This window comes from Psittacula echo, assembly GCF_963264785.1.
Source record: "Psittacula echo genome assembly, chromosome: 17".
Lineage (NCBI taxonomy): Eukaryota > Metazoa > Chordata > Aves > Psittaciformes > Psittacidae > Psittacula > Psittacula echo.
This window is the reverse complement of record NC_137753.1, coordinates 5,308,251-5,322,097: the sequence shown is the minus strand read 5'-3', so window position 1 is coordinate 5,322,097 and position 13,847 is coordinate 5,308,251. Positions and strand designations below refer to the sequence as shown.

General features: G+C 52.5%; 1 protein-coding gene across 1 annotated transcript in view; it reads right to left on the bottom strand.

The window, feature by feature from the left end:
• Positions 1 to 13,847, bottom strand: part of AGRN (agrin) — a gene marked incomplete at both ends in the record, with an annotated part of 102,438 nt that overhangs the window by 62,201 nt on the left and 26,390 nt on the right. The window contains one exon of the mRNA XM_080631284.1: positions 379 to 399. Coding sequence (XP_080487410.1) covers positions 379 to 399 — 21 coding nt within the window. The remainder of the gene's footprint in view (positions 1 to 378; positions 400 to 13,847) is intronic.

Here is a 13,847-nt window from a genome sequence, read left to right as displayed (position 1 = left end):
ACTAGGTGAGAGGTGTCCTTAGATCACAGTTTCATGCCCACAGCACTCCAGAGCCTTGGTGCTGCAGCACCAGCACTCGCCTTGTGCAAGGTCAGGAGCAATCCAATGGAGCCCAGGTACCAAAGTCAGGCTGGGCAAGGTGGAGGCAGAGGGGAAAGCAGCTCTTCAAACTGTGATCTAAGAGCAATAGCTCCCTTTGAGGTGAGGGCACGCTCTGCAGCCAAGAGGCCATGGGGATAGATGTGCCTGTAGCCACCTCCAGAAGGTTTCTATTGCTCCAGCACATCCTAGATGGAAGAATGACAGGGACTACTACCCAACAAACCTGATGGTGGATGGAATAAATGGTATTTCTTTGCATGACATACCACCACTTACCAGCAAGAAGCTTCCTATGTTCTTTAGAAAGCAGGGGAGGAGAAAAAGGAGAAAACAAAACAGTTAGAAACAAGGAAACAGGCAGCTAAACCCAAAGCTTTCCTACCCTCCCAAGCCCCCCTCTCCAAATGCTCTGCAATCAGCACCACATAGAACAGCTTCTATTCATCTCTTCCAGCCCTTTCCATTGGGCACCAGCTCCCAAATCACCCCAGGAGGTGATGGTTGGGGTGCCAGTATTCGTTATCCTTGGTCCAGCAATCCTACATCTCACACTGAGGAGGCAGGAGAACAGCAGCTCATGTGCAGCATCAAGCTGTGCCTCTGGACACCCACATGTGGTCCAGGGCTGGACAAAGGGGACAGCACAACTGACACCTTCACCTGCAACACAGCAACATGCTGTTGGTACCCCGAGGATTTACCCTCCTTTCAGGAGCACCACTTGTCCCCTTTGGGTTTGTTTCCATGCCCATTGATTTAAACATGTTTTCATGACACAACAAGCTCCCGAACCTATAGATAGGCAGAAAACAGCAGGATCCTGATGCAGTGCAACAGCCTAAACCTTGAACAGCAGCACAAGGGATAAACAGAGAGCCCCAGGACCAGAAATACGTGCAAATAACAACATAAACCCCATCCAGAACATCCCAGCAGTGGCTGCTATCAGCCACACAACACAAGCACGCTGGAGCAGATGCCGCACTGATTTGATCCATGGAGAAGCATGCACTCTTTCCTTACAAGGAGAGCTAAAGGAAGTCCTGGAGAGCATAATAAGTGCAGCCAAAGGCTCAGAAGCCAATGTGTATTAACTGCTAAACTTTGCCTTGTGACAATAGGTGACTTCCTGAAACCAAACTCACTATCTGTAATAGCCTGGAGCTATCCATAGCCATGCCAGCTTCCCAATACAGGCTCCCAAGGATCATACGTTTCCCATTCAACCCAAAGGGACCCATCCTTTGTCATTGCAGCTTGATACCTCCTACCCAAACGCATCACCTGGGCCGGAGCTACTTTTGAAGCCTAGGAAAGCAGAGCACAAGATGAAACAACCCAGCACCCGTGCTGAAAGAGGAGATGCACAGTTAAACAGCTGAGCATTTTAATAGCTGTTCTTCAGCACAGCTTATTCATCTGCAAGTCATCTATGGCAGTATGGAAGTCCTGTAGCCATTAGAGCATTCATTATAGATGCCTATGGAAATAGGAGCTCAGGTCCTTGTCCCACATCACCAGGACAAGGGTGAAAAGCAACTCAACCTGTTCTGTTCCACCCAGACTGCTTTGCCTCCTCACAGAGCCACACAATGGCTACTACATAGCTGAGAGCAGGATGGAGGATGGAGTACGTGGTGATGCTCATGTGCTTTCCTCATGCTGGGCTCGGGACACGGAGCCCCAAGGGAAGCCTGGTGGGATGCAAGGGATGGAGGTGGGCGACTTCCCAAGGAAAGGGATCATACTGGGCCACAGAGTAGAGGAAACAGGAGGAGGAAGGCGAGGATGCAGCTGGAACAGAGCACTGTGCATTCATCGGTACCCAGGCTGAGGGATGCTGAGGCCTCCCCGGTGCTCTGTGTGCCACATCAGCAGCAGCTCCCACAACGGGACATGGGTAATGTGACACTGTGAAGAGTCCTGACAGATCACTGAGACTGTGAGGGGTACAAAACAAAGTGAGCATTGAGGGCTGGAGACGGCCCCATGCCAAGGAAGTGACATGCAGCCTTCTCCCTTGGCAACGGGGAGCCCGTCTCAGCTATAACCTGTTGGGAGATGGAGGGAAGAAAGGAAGATGGGATAAAAACAGCTTGAAAATATCCCAGAGCAGCACGGTTATTTTGGGATTTTAATTTACAAAAAGAGGAAGAAAACCAGAAATGAAAGCCAAGACCCCATGGCCAGCTTTGGTGCAGATCATGTATTAGTGTCTGGCTACAGGACTGCAGCCCTCCTTCCATTTGCTCTGATGCCTCCAAATTCAAGGGATGCGGATTGTGCCATCTCCATCACATCCTTTTGTCACCTGGCAGAAGAGATTGCTCTTCCTCCCCTCCTCTTCCTCTGCTACTGCTGGGGAGCAGCAGGAGAGCCCCTTCATGCCAAGGCAGCTCCTCTGAAGAGTCTCTTGGCAACGTGAAAGGAAGGCTCAAGAGCAGCAGCAACACATTTGAAGCAGCAGAACAGACTTGATAGGACGAGGGGTGGTGGATTTGAACTTAAACAGGGGAGATTTAGATTAGGTATAAGCTGTGGCTGCCCCATCCCTGGCAATGTTCAAGGCCAGGTTGAACACAGGGGCTTGGAGCAAGCTGCTCCAGTGGAAGGGGTCCCTGCCCGTGGCAGGGGGTTGGAGCTGGATGAGCTTTGAGGTCCATTCCATCCCAAACCAGGCTGGGATGCTATGATACAGTTGAGATCAGTAGATCAAGACCAGCATCAATACTGTATCAATAGAACAGTATAGAGCCAGTGTGCAGCCCTGGGGACTAATATACTTGGCTGGGGTTTCTACAAACCCGTTGGCCACTGTTCTTTCAGGGGCTTCACCTGGATCCCTATCCCTTGCTAGGTGAAAGGATGTGAACGCCAGCATGGAGACCCGCAGTCACTGCAGGGAACAGTCATTAGGTGTTGTGTATTGTGGGGGACATCCCCACTGAGCAGGGGAAGCCTCATGTGTCCCCTTTGCAGTGTGTGCAGCTCACCCAGCTCAGCCTGCTCACACACCATGCACTGCACACACAGCGCTTCTCGCCCAGCAGCTCCCCAGGCCAACACTGGCACAGCCCTGGGAGCCAGCCACCATCACCCAACACACAGAGGCCAAGTGACAAACTGCGGCAGAGGCACCCAGCACACACAGCAAAGGGATAAAGAGCTCATTCCCCATGTGCCACAGAGCGGCAGTCCCAAAGCAGCACCTTCAGGGAACCCCACAGGGGTGTCCAATGGGGACCCTCAGGTCTCCACGCTAATGAAGTGTCACCGCCTGCTCACGTCAAGCAAAGCTTCCATGTGCGCACAGCAAAACCTGGCGTTCGTTGGGTCTGTAACAGCCGGGGACAACCAGGAGATGGCAACAGAGAGAAGATGAAGTTGCCAAGACCCCCCCAAAGCTGCTGTCATCAGTGCTGCAGCCCCCAAGAGTGGGAATTCCAGCACCAGGATGAGACGTGAGTGTTGCTCCAAAATCCCACCTGGGATGCAGAGCAATAGGGATGAGGGTTGGATGGAGAACAGGGTCTGTGTTCCCAGTGGGCGCTGCTGGCTTCAGTTTATGGATGAAGAAGAGAATCCCAGCAGGGTTAAAGGACTCCAGACACCCACTCAGGCTGGGGTAGCCACAGCAAGACTCAACACTTGACTCTGTGGAGCCAGAAGTCACTTGTGACTCATGGACATCGCAGAGCCAAAAGCAGCCTGGACCGCTCTTCTGCTTAGCAACAGCCACCCCGCATCCATGCTGGATGGGGTCCTGGTCCAGCACCTTCCCACCCCGCAGCTCCTGCTCCTTCTTCCAAAGCCCAAAGCCTGGCGGGATGCACATGTTCTCCTTCTCGTTTTGAGAACAAAAGTGCAATTGAGATGAGTAACCCCAGAGCCTGACCTGCCTTTCAACCCCAGCAAATCCGAGCAGGCTTTGATTTTCCCTTCCTCGTGCTGTGGCGTAACTGAAGCAGCTGTTAACAGCGAGGACGGGAAAAGCAGTTTATTTTACTCTAAATTAAATACAACGGAAGAGAAAGGCGAGCGGGAGGCCCTGTTCCAAGGTCAGGCACTTGACTATGGAACATTTCCCTGGATAGAAACCTACTTGGGAGCAAGGGAATACACCCGAGCTCCGCGGAGAAGCAAAGCAGAGCAGGAAGCCGGAGCTCATGCAATGCCTGGGAAGCACAGGCCAGGCATGGAGCCATGGTTGGGACACAACACAGACCCATTGGAGCACCCAGGGTGTGCCTTTGGCTTCCTTGCCTGTGTCGGGAAAAGTGGAGCTTCTGAGAAACCACGTGGGGCTTGGACAAGTGACCCCAGCTCCTGCCCAACAGGAGATGCTCAGCCAACATGGAGCATGAGATGGTTTGGGTTGAAGGGACCTTAATGGGCACCCAGTTCCAACCCATTGCCACAAGCAGGGACACCTTCCATTAGAGCAGCTTGCTCCAAGCCCCTGTGTCCAACCTGGCCTTGAACACTGCCAGGGATGGGGCAGCCACAGCTTCTCTGGGCACCCTGTGCCAGCGTCTCAGCATCCTCACATTAAAGAACCTCTTCCTTATATCCAGTCTAAATCTCCCCTCTTTCCCAGAGCATTTCCCTGCCCCTGGGGTCAGAAGAGCTCTCCGAGGCAAGTTATCCTCTGGGAAAACCCTGCTTGGAGATCCCAATCTGAACAGGAGACCCTGGAAGTTGGGTTTGCGGAAGGACCAAACACAGGCTCAACCCTTGGGGTCCAGGCAGGGCTGGGGGGCTCCTCTGCAAGTCTTCCTCCAAAGACTTTTGTCCTGGGATCAGCCCTTTAATGCAAGGAAAAATCATTCCATGGGTATAATTAGAAGCAAGGATGTGGCTGGATAAGGGAAGCATGGAGTCCCTGCCAGATCCCCTAATCAGGATTGGCTTGCAGGGATGCATGCCAGCGAAGGGACAAGGAGTGGGTATCGCTCACCTGCACCCCCCCAGTCAGAGTGCATGCACCAAGGGATGAAGCTGGATCCTGATGGATCCCAGGACCCCGACAGCACCGTGTTTTCTTTGCCCTCACACCAATGCCCTGATAAGCCTGGCAGTGCGATCCAGGTTGTGCTGCCTCATTCCCAAGGAAACAAGCCAAGGGTTCCCACGCCACCTTCCCGCTGCTCGGTGCACAAAGGCAACAGAGACTTCCTGAAATCCCTCTCTCCATGACCCTCCCTACTGTTTCCCTGCATCCTGCTCCAAGGCCACCCTCTGTACTGAGATAACAAGGCACTCGCTGCCAAAACCAGCAGCCAGAGGGGCCCGGGATCCACACAAATCCATGTTCAAACAAAGACCTCATCTCAATGGTCCCAAACTGGAGATGAACCCTGTGGCTCACGCTTACCTAATGCAGTGTGGGGTGTCTGGAAGTGCTCAGAGCCCGGGTACCAAGGTGCTATTGAAAGCCAGAGGCATCCAGGCATCCGCTTCCCATCCACAGTGGGATGCAGTCCCCAAAGTAACTGAGAAGAGGGGCAGGAGAAGGTCTGAATGGCCAGATTCCATCAATTTAGTACTGAATCCATGCAGAAAGATGTGAAATCCAAGCAAACACACACTAAATAAAGGAAATCTCTCTATTTTCCTTGCAGCTGGCATTTGGTTCAGAGATTTGCTTCAGTCTGGGGCATCCACACATCCCTCCTCTTGTAAATCACACACTCATTAAACGCATTACACCCGCTCTCAACCCCATATCAATCGGTGTGCCTTCAGCATCCAATAATTGCTGCTGCTGCAATTCCACCTCCCTGGAGAGGTGTGATTCCATGTGTTAATTGTTTAGGCTTGGCAAGAGATGGGAGCTCAGGAGCAGCCCAAGTGCCACCTTGGGGAGGAGGGTGATGCTGAAGAGGTTTTCTCACCTTCCTCCCCTCCCGAGCTCCGCAGCACAGTGCCCGAAACACAGCCCCGATTGAAACCAGATGTATAGGAAGTGTCTCATTAGCTGTAATTGCTTTGCAAGGATTTGAGGTTTCCCCTCTGTGCCACCACCAAACACCCTTTCAAGCTGCTGCTGCGGGTTGGGTACCAGGATGCGCTGGTGGAGGGGAGGAAGAAACCCACAGGGCAGAGCCTCGGCTACACTAAGACTTTGATTGAAGCCAGGGCGAGTTGGTTCAGAGCAGGCTGGCTGCAGGCATCAGCCTGCTGAGTGGCACGGGATCATCGCTGCAGCAGATGAAGCTGAGAGACCTCAGCATCGCGACCACTCTGCCTTGAGCACGGCTCATCAGGGCCAAATGAGCGGTGAAATGGCCTCAGGAGCAGCTCCCTTGCTTTCCCAAAGGGAGAAAACAGGCACAAGACGCTCCAGGAGCTCCTTCCCCACAACTCCAGGCTGATCAGAGGAGCTGGCAGGGAGTTCAGGCTTCCTTACCCAGCCATCCCCGCTTGTCGTTCTACCTGTGAAGTGATTTTCCTCTGGATGACAGGGCTGAACCCAGACCAAATCAAAGCCAAAGACACAAACAAGAACAGGTCAAGCAGGTCCCAGCAAAGAACTGCAGAGCTGTTTTTGTTGCCCTGAATACGGAGATCTAAAACAAGGCAGGAGAGCCACGAGCCACCTCAGGGACTGGGATGAGACCCCTTCTGCCCCTACAAGCCACTACATTCCCCATGCTGCACAAGTTTCCCACATATGGTAACAGCTTCCCACCCATTCATTTTACTAACTCATCCCTTTGTTCTTGTGCTGCATTTCAACTTCTTCAAGTAAAAGTGCAGGCAGAATCTCCAATTCAGAGCATGTTATCATCATAGTTCTGCCACACACCACAAGCTGTGATTGCACCCCAATTGTGGTTTATTATCCAGGGCAGAAACCCCTGCCAAGCAGCACCCTGTGCTCTAAGCCCCCACCCTGCATCCCTAAGTGATGGGAACAAGCCATAAGGATAAAGCTGAATGGGAGAACGTGTTGTGCCACACACAACAGGATGCTCACGGGGTACTTTGTCACCTTGCTATAGATGGGCATCCATCCCTTAAGCAATTTCCCTGTCTTAGGTGCCAGTCACTACAATCAGGGTAGCGCATCCCACTGGGATACAGTCCTATAAGACACCCTTACTGCAGGACCACTCTATCCCCATTTCCTTCTCCATCCCCGCAAGATAAAAGCCCCAGTCTTTTGCTAGGCATAAACTACTGTAACAGCCACCCCAGGGACAGGGTGGAGGAGCGATTCGAATGTCAAAGGAGGAGTGGGCATTGCTTTTGGTGAGACAAGCACAATGGAGAGCCTGCAAATCTCCCCTCTTCCTTGGGCTCCTTTCTCAAGTCTCTTTAGCATGCGGCATCCCCTTCTCTCTCCCCCCCCTCCTCAATACCAGCAGAGCTCAGATCACAGTCTCCAGGGCTAAGACAATAGCTGCTTATGTTCTAAACTAGCGCTGCTTTCTGGGAAGAGAGCCAGGGCTGGCAGCTCTCAGCAGCAGGGAATAAAGGACGTGTTTGTGCTACGGAGCCCCTCTGCACCAGTGGGGCACCCTCAAAGGGAGGCAAGGCATCAGCCTGCTGGGGATGCGGAACAGAGATGCAGACAGATGCCCTGGGCTTGGTGAGAGGGGAGTGAGAAAGGCCACAGGAGTGAGAAGAAGCAAGTGCCTTGTTCGTTGAGGCAGCCAGCAGCAAGCCAGGCTCTTGGGCACAGGCAGACACACAGCATCCCCTATCCGAGAGAGCTAAGTGAGCCAAGGCTGCAGCGCATCGGGCTCGTGGGAATTGAGGATGCTCCGAGGACGCTCTGAGCACTGGAATCACTTGAAACAGGGGCAGGGCCATGGTCACAGTCACAGAATCAATTAGGGTGGAAAACACCTTTAAGCTCCTCCAGTTCAACCATTGCCAGCACTGCCAAGGCCACCACTAACCCATGGCACTGAGGGCTTGTCTCTATGGGGTGTGAACCCTTGCAGGGACGGTGCCTGCAGCCCTGCCCTGGGCAGCCTGTTCCAATGCCTGAGCACCCCATGGGGAAGGAATTGTTCCTCAGCTCCATCTAAACCTGCCCTGGGGCAGCTTGAGGCCGGTTCCTCTTGTCCCATCCCTTGGGAGCAGAGCCCAGCCCCTCCTGTCTCCATCCTCCTCTCAGGCACTTGTAGGGAGCGATCAGGTCTCCCCTGAGCCTTCTCTTCTCCACACTGAACCCCCCAGGTCCCTCAGCCATTCCCCATCACACTGTGCTCCAGGCCCTGCACCAACTCCATTGCCCTGCTCTGGACCCACTCCAGCACCTCAATGTCTCCCTTACAGTGATGTATTGGTGCGTAGTCCCACCAAGAGCAAGCTGCTCGTCAGCAGTGTCTGTCTAAGCATGAACCACAGGGATCCCCGCTGCAGCGGCGCGGGCTCGGAGCCCTGTGTCTTGCCAGACCTTTCTTCACACTCACTGCTGCCAAGCCTGAGCACACAGTTCCGCGGGATCAGCTCCTCCACATCACAGCATTGAATGCCTGCAACATAGGCTGGATAACAAGAGGTACCCTTGACTCCCTATTGAGGCACGTACTTATATGGGTTAAGCAGCAAGTGCAGCATCATATCATCGAATGGTTTGGGTTGGAAAGGACCTTAAAGCTCATTTAGTTCCACACTAGGACGCCTTCCACTAGAGCAGGTTGCTCCAAGCCCCTGTGTCCAACCTGGCCTTGAACACTGCCAGGGATGGGGCAGCCACAGCTTCTCTGGGCATCTCTGTCCCTTCCTTTGAGATCTGAGCCCTCCTGCAGCGGAACAGAATGCAAATCAATTGCTCTAATGAAATCAAATCCAATCAAACTGGCCCCTTCTTTCCCTTTCTTTTTACAGAGCTTTAAAGCTGATTTTTGCCTGGCCTGAATAATTGACGTTAACATGAAAATTTAAAGACTTTCAAGATTTCATTAAAATTCATTCTCTTTCCCTTTGGAGAATTGTCATTGCCAGAATCCCGTGTAGGGCAGCCAGCACAAGCAGCTGCCTCCGATCCCAGCATCCAACTCCATTCTCTCTGCCTAAAGAACATTCCCTTTTAATTGTTTAATAGAGACCCTGGAATAACCCCCTTCACTGCTCCCCATCACCAGCCTAATCCCACTTCCACCTGATTCCTGCTTTTACCCTACCTCCTTCAACCCATTTAAGCTCCATGCACCACCACCATGGTCGCTTCAGGATGCTGGTGGCCATCCATGGTCCTTCTCAATGCACTGTGCTCCAAGCCATGGCTCTGGTGGAAACACATGGCTCTATGGGAGCACAGGAGCAAAGCCAGTCCCAGAGCAGCAGTAAGGGGAGAAGGGGATTTGTGGGGCGTTACAAAGGGGGTTCTGTACCCACAAACACCGCATTCCCAGAGCAGGGAAAGGCTGCTAACACCAGCTCCTTCCTAACAATCCAATTCAGTTTCTCATGAAGAAGGCGGCCCTAGATCAGGAAACGTGAGACAAATGGCAATGTTTTTTGTAGAAATCCATGTTTTTAAATTGCAGCACTCCCAAGTTGTCTCTAAAAGGACAAAATGTGATTCCCTGGAGCATCTGCCATCAGCAATGGCCATCGGATTACCTGATGCACACAAGGAAAACAGCAGAGACCAGGCAAAATAGAGCAAGTGTTAGTGCTCTTCAAATGATGCTGAGGTAACCTGCCTTATTGGGCTTATTCTGTTTATCAGCACCTTCAGCAGCTGAAGTTCCCAGGCCCCTGCTCTAATAACACAGAGAGGGTCAGGTTCCCTATTAAATCACAGCACCGGACTCGAGGCACTGTTACCAATTAAGTGTTATAACCTTTGGCAAAGCTCTCCCAATTTGCCCCACTTGACCAACTGACCCTGGAGAGCCTCTATAAATCCTATTGATCTTTAACCAAGTCAGACCCGTGTGGGTTTTGTTTCCAGAAGGGAAGTTATCAAGGAGCGGGAATGTTGCGCTTTCACTGACCGTTAACCTCAAACTTTGCTTGTAAGTAGACACTGACCCTTCTCTCCTCCTGGTAAAGGAGTAAGCTGGCACTTCAGAACAGACGTACACTCCACTAAGCTCCCAGCAGCAATATGAGCACGGAGGGTTCTTTTCTCCACATGCTTATTCTTGTGTAACCCTTATAGGGAACATCGGTGCCTCTCCAGCTGCAAAGAGGCAGTGCTGTCTTGGCTCCCAGGGCTCTCTCGTAAGGGGATGTAACAAGGAACAAACTACAACCATTGTGCGCAGCAGTTAGAACCAAGGACTACAGCATCAGGAAACCAGGCAAGAGGCAGAACACAAGGCAAAGACACTATAAGGGTGATGAAGCAGAGGATGCCCAGGGAAGCTGTGGCTGCCCCATCCCTGGCAGTGTTCAAGGCCAGGTTGGACACAGGGGCTTGGAGCAAGCTGCTCTAGTGGAAGGGGTCCCTGCCCGTGGCAATGGGTTGGAACTGGGTGACTTTTAAGGTCCCTTCAACCCAAACCAGGCTGTGGCTCTATGACAGGATGCAGTATTCCCTCCCTGATCCATCAATACAGGTCAGGTCCAGCACATAAGCAGCTGAGAGGAGAACACCAGCAGGATATCTCTCACTACCACAAAATCTTGTGGACCAGGAGTGGCAAAGCATGAGAGATGTATAGCCCTCTCCAGGTACATCATGTACTTGAGGGTACAGTACAATCCAAGAGAGAGATGCCAGGATGCAGAGCAAAACACTTGCAAGCAAACAGGGCAATTATAAAGGGCCATTAGCTCAAAGGGAAACAGGCTGGGATACAGCATGGCACTAAAGCCCACAGCCAGGTAAAGCAGGATTGGAGAGGCAGCGGCCAGTCACTCCAAGCAAACCAGTTTTGGGCCAGAAGAGCTGGCAGTGAGGTCCCTAAAGGACTTGTTGCTGCCTGCTCCAGAGCCATAGGGGTAAACCAAGACAAACCCAAAATAAACCTCATTCAAAACTGCCTCCTGCCCTACTTCTCTCAGCCAACATAGTTGGTGGCACAAAGCAAATGCCTGATATTATCCAACTGCATCAGCTCCCTTCTGCTGCGGAGTCCTGCATCTCTTCGCCTTTCCTCCTGCCTGCCCCCAAGATGCTCTTCTGAAGAAGTGGACAGGCTCTGCACTGTTTCTGCCTGCAGGAGGGCCAAGAAGACAAGCTGGGGGCTTTTCTATGATAACACAGGATTAATGGAGGCTGGGAAAGCCAGGATTTACATCTTCATTTATAATGGCAGATTTGAAACCAAATAGAGAAGATTCAATTCATCTACAAGGATGACTGGTGCGGGTCACAGTCATGCAGTGGGAGCACGAAGAGAAGCCAACTCTGCCACCTTTCCTGGAATGGAAAGCATCACTATCAACTCCGGCTGGTGGTACAGGAGAAAGCCAGCCCCAGTTTAAAGCATTCCAAGTATCCTTATCTCCATCCTCGTGATCCCTCCCCAGCCACTGATGCATCGATCAAGCATGTGATGCTCACTGATGAAGCAACTGATGCTCAGGCACAGCCCATCCCACTTCTGCAACATGGGAGTTCTATGCAAGCCATCAGCCTCACACACACACACACACACACTCTGCTCCCTGGAAGCTGCAAAGTTCCCATCACATGAGGTATCCTTGTGTGTCAATTCCAAACGCATCCCAGCCTCCCCCTGTCCCACTTTCCAGCCGAGAAAGCAGATAAATGCAGTTCTTACCTAGTAATGAATAATCCAGACGCCACGGGGAAGAGAGGACAGCACATGCAAAGAAAACAGAGCAAAACCACTTGGTTAGACCACAGTAACGTCAGACTTGCCATGCAGCTCTGCTCCACTCCTCCACGGGCAGCACAGGCTGGTTCTGCTGTCCATAGGGGAAAGCTTGCTGGAGCAGGGACAAGGGATGCTTTACTGTGCTCAGCCACTCTGGATCTGGCTCCTCACCCCCTACACAAGGGGTTCCCCATCCCTCTTGGTCGCCCCAATGGATATACAGAGCATCATCCCTCTTGGTTGCCCCAATGGATATACAGAGCATCATCTCACATCCATCCCGACTCCAAGCCCTTGAAATAGTGTGGATCAAAGCCCCGGGAAGAACAGCCTGGATCAAAGCAAGGCAGAAACCAAAGCAAGGGGCTCCAGCAGAAGGCAGATAAGCCTTATCAGTGGCACAGGGGACAGTGGAGTCCCTGGTTCCTGTCATGCTGTTGACAAGCAGCTTAGGGAATGGGTCTGACCCTGCTGACTCAGGCAGCATCCTCAGTCCTGGGGTAGCCCACATCTCTTCTGTGTGCTACAGCAAAACCTAACCCAAGACAGAGGAAAGCATCACATTGAATGGCAGAACAACCCTTGCCTTTCCCTACAAAGGGAAGATGCCCGAGCAGTGCTGGAGCCACCCAGACAAGGAGAAAGATGCCCACTAAAACGCAGGTCCATCTGTCTTGGGCCACCACAGACACATAGCTCATACAGCAAAGGTTAGCAGCACCTCCAAAAAGCTGTTGCTGGCAATTCCATTGTCACCTCTTCCCCTACAGCATCCCCACAATGTCTGCTCTATACAACACAGCCCCCTTTTCTCCTCTGGCACAAAGGATATACCTGGAATGCTGCATGGGGGGAACACACAACTTATTACAACCCCTGTTCTGCAGTCCCCTCCCTTAACCTGGCATTAGATGGACAAACCTCAGGAGAACTGAGGGACCCAGTGAACCACATTCAGCTGGAGAAGCTGAAAGCAAGGACCCACCACTGGCCCACACCACACCAATGTCTCCTCCTAACAGCAGGTTTTAATCTGCTCATTGAGCTGCAGTGATGCTCCCAGCACAGGGACTGGGTTGTGCAGCTGAAATCACCTGAATGGCTCAAAGCTGGGCCAAAAGCCAGGGCTGGAAAAGCCCCAGCACCTCCGCCAGCTCTGCGGGCAACCCAGACCTCCCCTGCAGATAGGGAGGTATTGCTCTGCTTACATCCCATGGAGAAACCATGGGGGAAAAGGGATTCACCTGAGGGGACCTAAGGATGTAAATGGCAGGCGTGAGAAAGGTTAGCTCCTGAGTGAAGAGAGCAGCCTGTTGATCATGGAATGGTTTGTGTTGGAAGGGACCTTAAAGCTCATCCAGTTCCAACCCCTGCCACAGGCAGGGACCCCTTCCACTGGAGCAGCTTGCTCCAAGCCCCTGTGTCCAACCTGGCCTTGAACACTGCCAGGGATGGGGCAGCCACAGCTTCTCTGGGCACCCTGTGCCAGCGCCTCAGCACCCTCACAGGGAAGAGCTTCCTGATATCTGATCTCAGTGCACCCTCTCTCAGTTTAAAGCTGCTCCTCCTTATCTTGTCACTACAATTAAACAATTCCCCCTCCCCACCCAGCACAAAGCAACAGGAACAAACACAGCTCTTGTGTGCATGCAGAGGAGTGACAATGGAGGAGGACCTGCACTTACTGATCCTGCCCCAGCCCTGATAACACAGTTATGAGCCCCGATAAGTCCCCTTGCTAGCCTGCTTCCAGGAAGCTCATCCTCCCCCCATCCAGGAGCAGAACAGACCTGGATTAGCCCAGGAACAGACCTGTCCTCTGGAGAAAGGCAAGAACTGGGGATAGCCAAGAAGCAAGAATCATGGAATGGTTTGGATTGGAAGGGAGCTTAAAGCTCATCCAGTTCCAACCCCCTGCCAAGGGCAGGGACCCCTTCCACTGGAGCAGCTTGCTCCAAGCCCCTGTGTCCAACCTGGCCTTGAGCACAAGAC